This window comes from Oncorhynchus masou, chromosome 11 (assembly GCF_036934945.1).
Source record: "Oncorhynchus masou masou isolate Uvic2021 chromosome 11, UVic_Omas_1.1, whole genome shotgun sequence".
Classification (NCBI taxonomy): domain Eukaryota; kingdom Metazoa; phylum Chordata; class Actinopteri; order Salmoniformes; family Salmonidae; genus Oncorhynchus; species Oncorhynchus masou.
The window spans coordinates 48,715,397-48,726,106 of record NC_088222.1 but is presented as its reverse complement, the minus strand read 5'-3'; the positions used below and the strand labels follow the sequence as shown (position 1 = coordinate 48,726,106).

Here is a 10,710-nt window from a genome sequence, read left to right as displayed (position 1 = left end):
TAGGATCAGATAGGGTTAAAATAGTAGAATGTGTTTTGGGTTTTGAGTGTAGGGTTAGTTGGCAGCGTAAATTTGGTCTTTAATTTTTATTTCAAAGTATAGTGATTTATACTCCAGTCCATTTGGTGGCGGTAATGCAACACGATGCTGGATTCCACCCGCTGTTAAACCCCACCGAAGCAGAAGAATATTCCTTGCTCGTTGTCGCCATCTGTCGGTATTTTAGTAGTACAACACTCACAGGAAGGCGCAAACCAAGCGTGCTTGGTCACAAACCGGGCCGGGCATCATTGGGAGAAAGGAAGAATTGCTGATTAATCAACGCTGAATGAGTTTTCAGAAATCACCTACTTTATTTAATTTATTCCCCATCGCAGCTAGTACGTGTTCCTGTACACCACATAAACGAAGGGTTTTGTGACACAGCGCAATTGTTTAGGTATGAATACGCATCGGATTGTCTTTGCTATTCTACAAATAGCCTAGCTAACAACAGTCCATGTATGGCAGGCCCTTGAATTAGCTTGCTAGCTAGCTGGATGAATGAGAGACACGAATGCTGTGTTTTGTTACTACTGCCTGCTTGTTAGTCATGCCAGACAGTATGTGCGTTTATACAATAATCATGTAATCCGATTTTGTCTGAGTGATTGATTAGTTGCGGATAATTGCAAGCTACCGAGCTAACGTCTAGCCTACTTACTGCATGGAATGGGCTGAATGTTGCAACTACAAAGGTACTGCACTGATTCATTTCTGCTAGATAATCTAGTTCGCTATTTAGGTTAGGGATGGCCAAATATAGCTAGCTAACACATGGGAGCTTTATTAATCACTTATTTTCATTGCAAAGTAACGGAAGCATTCAATTTCCATTAGATTGCTATCATGTCATGGTGTCTAGATGTAGGTAGGTAGCTAGCTAGCTGATGGATTTCATTCTGTTCTCGTGTAGGTGTCTGAGGTTTGCGCCAGCATGTCTGTGTCTGTGATCATTAAATGGGGTGGACAGGAGTACTCCATCAGTACACTCTCTGAAGAGGACACTGTGCTGGACCTCAAGCAGTCTATCAAGTCCTTGACTGGGGTTCTTCCAGAGAGACAGAAACTCCTAGGATTAAAAGTCAAAGGTAAGACCTAGCTGATGGACTCAAACGTCTTGTCATTCGCTGTGATAGCCGTCGATAACAGGCTGCTATTTCGCCGTAAGCACGGCAATACCTTATTCATTCTCGACTTGGAAGACACCCGTGTCGCCTAAACTCCCATCGCTAGTTGCAAGTGGAACGTGTGATTTAAAACAAAAGAAAATGTCACCATTGTGGACCCCTGCGCCTGTCTGCGTTGTCTTGACAGCTGAGTCATTGTGTGTTAATATTTTTCTCTCTATCCCAGGTAAACCAGCAGAGGATGACATGAAGCTGGGCTCACTGAAGCTCAAACCCAAGACCAAGATCATGATGATGGGCAGCAGAGAGGAGAGTCTGGTGGGTTCCTCTTCCATCCACTCCAGACAGAAGTATACCAGAAGCAATGTCGTCCTATATTTAGCATGTCAAAGACCTCGTAACACTCAATCACTTTGTGTTTTGTTTTGCGAAGGAAGACGTTTTAGCACCTCCCCCAGAGAATGATGACGTTGTCAATGACTTTGACATTGAAGAAGAGGTGATTGAAGTAGAGAACAGGTATAGTAGGACATTGCAGAGACAACTAATTTATACTGTAGCTCCAGTAATACAAGTAATTGATTTGGCTCAAACGTTGCTTGACACTATGGTAAGTTTTCTAAGACGTCTCATAGTCGGTTCCATGTCTTATTCTAACTGTATGCCATGCACTTTGCTCCTTTAGAGAGGAGAACTTGGCCAAGATAGCCCGCCGTGTCAAAGACTACAAAGTGGAGGAGATGAACCCACCCAGGGAAGGAAAGAGGCTGCTAGTACTAGATGTGGACTACACATTGTTTGGTGTGTAGGAAGACTAACAAAACTGCACTGGGAAATTCTGTTTTTTTCCTGGTTAAATGCATAATTACACAATTTCAAAATGTGAATTTTTTTGTTGTTGATTTTGTTTAAGAATTCTGATTATTATTGAAAGATAAGATTCTTCAAACTTTTGACTGTTTTCCTCTGTGATTTGTTTCATTCCAGATCACAAGTCATGTGCAGAGACAGGTCAAGAGCTCATGAGGCCTTTTCTCCATGAGTTCTTGACCTCTGCGTTCGAAGACTATGACATTGTAATTTGGTGTAAGTACCAAACTCCTTGTTTTTTGATTTTGGAAAAGTAAATGGAAAGTTCAAGTTAACTCGCCCTAATTAGTTTTCTTGTTCTAGCTGCCACGAGTATGAAGTGGATTGATGCTAAAATGAAAGTATGTATTCCCTTCTGAAATTTAGATTTTTGTATCTTTCTCAGTGAAAGGGAATTTTCCAAAATGTTCAACTTCATGTTCAGCTCCAGCATCACCCCAACATCACCATATGTGAAAATGGCACGTTTTTATGTTTTGTAGTAAAAGAAAATAGAGGAAGATAAATGTTAACATATTTTTTACTACAAAACATAGAAACGTGTAATTTTCACATGGTGCTGAAGATGATGAAAATGAAGCAGAACATTTTTGAAAATTCCCTTCAGCTTGTTGACACTTTTCTTGGCCAGAAGAGGGCAATGTTTCTCATAGTTTTCACCGCATGTTTTCACAGCAAGACTATACACATTGAGGATCAGTGATTTAATAGCCTGTGTTGACCTGTAGTGTAGAGCATCAGATCAGATGTTGCCTTCATGTTGTGTATGTGACTGTCTCACTGTACCCTCTGGTTTCTCAGGAGCTAGGAGTGACAGACAACCCTAACTACAAGATCACCTTCATGCTGGACAGTGCAGCCATGATCACAGTGCACACACCTAAGAGGGGTGTAGTGGAGGTGAGTTGTCCTACATTGGAGCATGCAACCTCATAAATCCCACTGATTCATGTCCCATTCGCCTGATGTAACTGTGTCTCCAGTTAGTCTGTCATGTTGGGTGTGTTTTAGGTGAAGCCTCTCGGGGTGATATGGGGCAAGTACAGTGAGTTCTACAGCAAGAGGAACACCATAATGTTCGACGACATTGGCAGAAATTTCCTCATGAACCCACAGAACGGACTGAAGGTAAGTTATGGTAAAACGTCCATTAATTTAATAGACCGGGTGTTTATTTTCTTCAACCGCGGTTGTTGGAGACGGACACTTATTGGAGACTGGCATTTATTACCATTCGAAGTATGGAAAGTCCAGACCACTGCATTATGATTTGCTTTTCTAGCTCTACATGTTGCTAAGAACCAGCTATTGTCATCGATCAGTTCTATAGCCAGTTTAAAATGAGTGTATCCGCTGCATTCATTTAGCTGTGGCGGTGCGCCATGGCAAAATCATTGCTCACTACTTTGAACACCGTTCTAAAGGTTATTTAGCTGTATGCTGGAAGTGGTGTTGGTAGGAGGCACTCTTTCTGGTCTAAAACATATCGCAGTGATTGGGGACACTGCCCTGTGTAGGGTGCCGTCTTTCGGATGGGACGTTAAACGGGTGTCCTGATTCTCTGAGGTCATTAAAGATTCCATTGCACTTATCGTAAGAGTAGGGGTGTTAACCCCGGTGTCCTGGCTAAATTCCCAATCTGGCCCTCAAACCATCACGGTCACCTAATAATCCCCAGTTTCCAATTTGCTCATTCATCCTCCTCCTCTCCCCTGTAACTATTCCCCAGGTCATTGCTGTAAATGAGAACATGCTCTCAGTCAACTTACCTGGTAAAATAACAAATAAATAAATGTGCCACTGTAGCAGCCAAACATGCCTGCGCACGAAACACAATGCACCTGTTCTCAAGACAACGCCAGTCACTGGTACGGAATACATATTAGGAACTTCATCATTCCTCCTCAGACCTCACCTCGGTCAAGTCTCAGTACTGCACTAGTCAAGTCCCCCCCTCAGAAAGGTCAGACAAAACTGTTAACTTCTAGTATTTCTACATATTTTGCCATGGGGCAGAGAGGGAAGTTTTTTTATAGCTAAGCTCATGGTATTCTATATTTTTTCCCCCCATGAGGCTGAGAGAAAACGTTGCAGTTTTAAAGCAAATCTACAATAATTCTAAACATTTAACATTTTGGCATGGCTTATGTGTTTAATATGCTATCTGAAAGTCACCAGAGCTGACTGTTTCAGTCGTTCTACAATAAAATTACCCCCGGATCCCCCGAGCGGGAGGGTGGAAGTGGAAATGTCAAAAAATACTGAATAATAGGCCTGGGACTTGCCAGGGACCTCATGATACAATATTATCACAATACTTAGGTGCCGATAGAATTAGAGGCCGACCGATTAATTAGGGCCGATTTCAAGTTGGGGCCGATTTCAAGTTTTCATAACAATCGGAAATCTGTATTTTTGACACTGATTTGACACCTTTATTTAACCAGGCAAGTCAGTTAAGAACACATTCTTATTTTCAATGACGGCCTAGGAACAGTGGGTTAACTGCCTTGTTCAGGGGCAGAATGACAGATTTTTACCTTGTCAGCTCCGGGATTCAATCTTGCAACCTTACGGTTAACTAGTCCAACGCTCTAACCACTTGATTACATTGCACTCCATGAGGAGAATGCCTGTTACGCAAATGTCTTAAAATCAATACACAAGTGTATATTTTTAAACCTGCATATTTAGTTAATCTTGCCTGCTAACATGACTCATTGCGAACTGTGAAGACTTTCTTCCTAACAAACGGGGGATGATTTAACAAAAGCTCATTTGCGAAAAAATCACAATCGTTGCACGACTGTCCCTAAACATAAACATCAATGCCTTTCTTAAAATCAATACACAGAAATATATATTTTTAAACCTGCATATTTAGTGAAAAGAAATCCAGGTTAGCAGGCAATATTAACCAGGTATAAGTGTGTCACTTCTCTTGCGTTCATTGCAAGCTGAGTCAGTGTATACGCAACAGTTTGGGCCGCCTAATTTGCCAGAATTTTGCCAGCATTTTGACTTCACGGTGGTAGGCACCAGCAGGCTCGTAAGCATTCATTCAAACAGCACTTTCGTGCGTATGACAGCAGCTCTTCGCCATGCTTCAAGCATTGCATTGTTTATGACTTCAAGCTTATCAACTCCCGAGATTAGGCTGGTGTAACCGATGTGAAATGGCTAGCTAGTTAGTGGGGTGCGAGCTAATAGTGTTTCAAATGTCACTCGTTCTGAGACTTGGAGTAGTTGTTCCCCTTGCTCTGCATGGGTAACGCTGCTTCGAGTGTGGCTGTTGTTGATGTGTTCCTGGTTCGAGCCCAGGAAGGGGCGAGGAGAGGGACGGAAGCTATACTGTTACACTGGCAATACTAAAGTGCCTATAAGAACATCCAATAGTCAAAGGTATATGAAATACAAATGGTATAGAGAGAAATAGTCCTATAATTCCTATAATAACTACAACCTAACACTTCTTACCTGGGAATATTGAAGACTCATGTTAAAAGTAACCACCAGCTTTCATATGTTCTCATCTTCTGAGCAAGGAACTTAAACGTTAGCTTTCTTACATAGCACATATTGCACTTTTACTTTCTTCTCCAACACTTTGTTTTTTGCATTATTTAAACCAAATTGAACATGTTTCATTATTTATTTGAGGTTAAATTGATTTTATTGATGTATTATATTAAGTAAGTGTTCATTCAGTATTGTTGTAATTGTCATTATTACAAATACATTTTTAAGAAAATCGTCCGATTAATCGGTATCGGCTTTTTTGGTCCTCCTATTATCGGTATCGGCGTTGAAAAATCATAATCGGTTGACCTCTAGATAGAACATGTGTTGGGAATCTTACGATTCTACAGTGTCTTCATAAAGAATTCAGACCCCTTGACTTTTTCCACATTTTGTTATGTTACAGCCTTATAAAATGGATTGAATAAAACTAAAAAAATCTACACACAATACCCCATAATTAGAAACCAATAAACGGCTTTTAGAAATTTGTGCAAATTTATTAATAATAGTATTATATACCATATTTACATAAGTATTCAGACCCTTTATTATGAGATTCGAAATTGAGTGCATCCTGTTTCCATTGATCATCTTTGAGATGTTTCTACAACTTGATTGGAGTCCACCTGTGGTCAATTCAATTGATTGGACAGGATTCGGAAAGGCACACACTTGTCTACGGTCACACAAGTTGACAGTGCATGTCAGTGCAAACCAAGCCATGAGGTCGAAGGAATTGTCCATAGAGCTCAGAGACAGCATTGTGTCGAGGCACAGATCTGGGGAAGGGTACCAAAACATGTCTGCAGCTTTGAAGGTCTCCAAGGACACAGTGGTCTCCATCATTCTTAAATGGAAAAAGTTTGGAACTATCAAGACTCTTCCTAAAGTTGGCTGCCCGGCCAAACGGATCAATCAGGGGAGAAGGGCCTTGGTCAGGGACCTAACCAAGAACCCGATGGTCACTCTGACAGAGCTCTAGAGTTCCTCTGTAGAGATGGGAGAACCTTCCAGAAAGACAACCATCTCTGCAGCACTCCACACATCAGGCCTTTATGGTAGAATTGCCAGACGGAAGCCACTCCTCAGTAAAAGGCACATGGCAGCTCGCTTGGAGTTTGCCAAAAGGCAGCAAAAAACAAGATTCTCTTGTCTGATGAAACCAAGATTGAACTCTTTGGCCTGAATGCCAAGCGTCACATCTGGATGAAACCCGGCACCATCCCTACAGTGAAGCATGGTGGTGGTGGCATCATGGTGTGGGGATGTTTTTCAGCGGCAGGAATTGGGAGACGAGTCGAAGCTAAATGGAATGCTGAATGGAGAAAAGTACAGAGACACTTGATGAAAACCTCCAGAGCGCTCAGTTCCTCAGACTGGAGCAAAGGTTCACCTTCCAACAGGACAACGACCCCAAACACACAGCCAAGACGATACAGTCTCTGAATATCTTTGACTACCCCAGCCAGAGCGCAGACTTGAACCGAACGGGCATCTCTGGAGAGACCTGAAAATAGCTGTGCAGCAATGCTCCCCATCCAACCTGACAGAGCTTAAGAGGATCTACAGAGAAGAATTGGAGAAACTCCCCAAATGCACGTGTGCCAGAATCGATGCTGTAATCACTGCTAAAGGTGCTTCAACAACGTACTGAGTAAAGGGTCTGAATACTTATGTAAATGTAATATTTAAATTTATAAATTAGCAAACATTTCTGGTGCAGGAACAGTCAACTAGTGCACAAATAATTTTGCAATATTGTCAAAGCGATATATCCCGATATTTCTCATCGATTTTGTAAAAAATAAATAAATAAATCTATTACATCACAACTGAATAACACTGTTTTGGCTTTAGAGTGCATTGTAAATGTTACGAAAGGGGTGAACTAATCAGTTCTCCTCGCTGTTTACATAAACAGAATTTAGTTTTGACATGCAGAGCTCAATCATTCGGCACATGGTAGAGATACAAGCATTTCCCTACACCCGAAATAACATCTGCTAAACGTGTATGCGACCAATGAAATTGGATTTGATGCTTGGACTGTTCCGGTAGAATTTCAAACAAAATGTCATTGCAAGCGTAATTACACTTCATTGGACCCGGCGCTTATTAGAGACTGGCGTTTATTTGCTAAAATGTGATGGCCGGCCCATTTATAAGAGACCAGCGTTTTTTTTGAGACTCAGTATTACGGTAAGTTACCCAACCGAAGCCTACTTGAGGCTTTTGAGTTGACAGTTATTATGGAGTTAATTCTTATTAGAAGCCATTTTCAATGTTTTTTTGTTTTTTCCCCCCCTTTAGATTCGTCCATTCATGAAAGCGCACTTAAACCGTGAGAAAGACAAAGAGCTCTTCAAACTGTCTCAGTATCTTAAAGAGATTGCCAAACTGGAGGACTTCTCTTTTCTCAACCACAAGCATTGGGAGAGGTAACGTTACTGAAATATTGTTCTGTAACTAATTCAATTTCCTGTTTTTTTTTTTTTGCTGCTGCAATACTGACTTTTTAAAATGTTATCTGAGTGAGTCGTTGGTAGATGAAGATAGCTTTGTGACCATTGTCGTGGTGTATGTCTGCAGGTATCTGTCAAAGAAACAGAGCCAGTGAGCGCATTGTTGTGGATATGTGAAGGGATGGTCATTCCTCAACCAGGAACAGTGCTGGACACTGAAGCCCTCACCAAACTACTACTGCCTGTTTCTGACTGGGAGCTGTTTCCCATTGTATGGCTTGTTCTTTGATTTCTGTTCTTCCCCCTCATCTCTGAAATCCTTTGTTACCTTCAGTATAACAGTTCTGTCACCTATCCATAAACCGGGAGAAACACGGTAAGTACTGTACACATACCGGTACACAGTTTACATTCAATGGTTTTTGTTAGGTTTCATCCAATCGCTCTTTCAGAGTAGTGACTCTTATCATCTAGCTATATGAACATGTTCTATACTGATACCGTTGCATATTCTCTTTCTCTCCCCCCGGCTCTCTCCCTTATGGCACCATACCAAGTAGAGATGGTGAAGCTAGCACAGGAACTGACTTTTACTGAGTGCACCTGACACTGAGGTAGAGTTGATCAGACTTCACTAACCAGTGAGGTGGATTAGGCCTCTATTTGGATGATGTCCATATGCTGCTGCTTGTCACAGAGGTCATTTCAGAAGGAGAGGGAAGATGTTGTCCAACAGGCAGTTTAGTTTATGTCATTGTGTACTGACATCAGCTATGCCTGCCTGGAATTAACATCTACAGTGCCTTCAGAAAGTCTTCACACCCTCCACATTTTGTTGTTACAGTCTGAATTTAAAATGGATTTACGTAAAGATTTTGTCACTGGCCGACACACATTACCTGATAATGTCTGAGTGGAAATCTTATTTAAATTTTAATTAAAAAAATAAAAATGAAAATCTGAAATGTCTTGAATTAGTAAGTATTCAACCCCTTTTATGGCAAGCCTAAAGTTCAGGAGTAAAAATGTGCTTAACAAGTTGCATGGACTGTGTTTAACATTATTTTTGAATGACTACCTCATCGCTGTAGCCCACACATACAATTATCTATAAGGTCCCTCAGTCGAGCAGTGAATTTCAAACACAGATTCAACCACAAAGACCAGGGAGGTTTTCCAATGCCTCACAAAGATTGGTAGATGGGTAACAAAAAAGCAGACATTGAATTTCTCTTTGAGCATGGCGAAGTTATTAATTTCACTTTGGATGGTGTATCAATACACCCAGTCACTAAGATACAGGCGTCTTTTATAACTTAGTTGCCAGAGAGGAAGGAAACCACTCAGGGATTTCACCATGAGGCCAAAGGTGACTTTAAAACAGTTTGAGTTTAATGGCTGTGATAGAACTGAGGATGGATCAACATTGTAGTTATCTACAATACAAACCTGAATGACAGAGTCAAAAGAAAGAAGCCTGTACAGAATAAAAATATTCAAAAACATGTGTCCTGTTTGCAGTAAGGCATTGCAAAAATAAAACTGCACAAAATGTGGCAAAGAAATTAACTCTGTCCTGCATACAAAGTGTTATATTTGGGGCAAATCCAAGCATGGTGGTGGCTTAATCATGTTATGGGTATACTCGTCATCAGCAATGATAATGGAGTTTTTTTAAGATAAAAAGAAACTGAATAGAGCTAAGCACAGGCAAAATCCTAGAGGAAACCCTGACTGTCTGCTTTTCAACTGACATATGGAGACAAATTAGGACGATTACCTCAAACACAAGGCCAAATATACACTGGTGTTGCTTACCAAGATGACATTGCATGTTCCTGAGTGGCCTAGTTACAGTTTTGACTTTAAATCTGCTTCAAAATCTATGGCAAGACTTGAAAATGACTGTCAACAACCAACTTGGCAGAGATTGAAGAATTTAAAAAAGAACAATCCAGGTGTGGATGTATTGACTCAACGGTTTGAATACTTATGTAATCACTATATATATATATATATATATATATATAATTGATGTAGAATTAAAAAAAAATATATATTTTTTTTCTTCAAATGTTACAATTTGTCTTCCACTTTGACATTACAGAGTCTTGTCGATCATTGACAAAAAAAGTGCAATTAAATACATTTTTCATCCCATTTTGTAACAACAAAATGTGGAAGAAGTCTAAGGGTGTGAATACTTTCTGAAGGCACTGTATCTTTGCGTGTGGCTAAACAGTATTTTTTTTATTATTATTATGCATTTGACCGAATTTTGATTTGAGCTGAACACTTTTGTCATTCTCAGGCAAATGTTAAGGCCACTGAAGTTAATGAACCAAACTATACTTGCTGTAGAATGATTGAAAATAAGTTGGAAAAAGGCACCTATGATATTTTTGAAGGTGGGTGGGAAAATTTGAAAGGCATTATGTTAGACTCAGCACAAGCACTAGACACTAAACTTCTCAGACTAAACTTCTCAGATTTCGTATGTGGTTTCTTTGGAAGTAGAATTGTATTGTTTTCAGTTGGATAGTTGGAAGAATGGATATGGTTCTGAACATGGAATCAAACCCATTTCTATCTGTTACTAGTATTCTCTTTTTAAGAGGCAATTGAACAGTCTTTGACAGTATTTAGGTTAATTCAATATTTGCCAAAATTTAGCTTTATTGGCTCTA

General features: G+C 40.3%; 1 protein-coding gene across 2 annotated transcripts; it reads left to right on the top strand.

The window, feature by feature from the left end:
• Positions 1 to 245: 245 nt before the first annotated feature.
• On the top strand, positions 246 to 8,988 carry LOC135548781 (ubiquitin-like domain-containing CTD phosphatase 1). Of its 2 annotated transcripts, XR_010456891.1 has the most exons (12): positions 246 to 439; positions 956 to 1,130; positions 1,396 to 1,487; positions 1,603 to 1,688; positions 1,855 to 1,970; positions 2,157 to 2,255; positions 2,343 to 2,380; positions 2,841 to 2,939; positions 3,051 to 3,167; positions 7,872 to 7,999; positions 8,151 to 8,399; positions 8,584 to 8,988. XR_010456891.1 is itself a non-coding variant. In XM_064978689.1 (11 exons), exons 2-11 carry the CDS (start codon positions 977 to 979, stop codon positions 8,176 to 8,178), a joined length of 957 nt encoding a protein of 318 aa, XP_064834761.1. In that variant the 5' UTR covers positions 246 to 439; positions 956 to 976; the 3' UTR covers positions 8,179 to 8,988. The 2 variants fall into 2 exon arrangements, 1 of the variants encoding a protein (XP_064834761.1); XM_064978689.1 differs by having other exon boundaries at positions 8,151 to 8,988.
• The last annotated feature ends 1,722 nt before the right edge of the window (positions 8,989 to 10,710 follow it).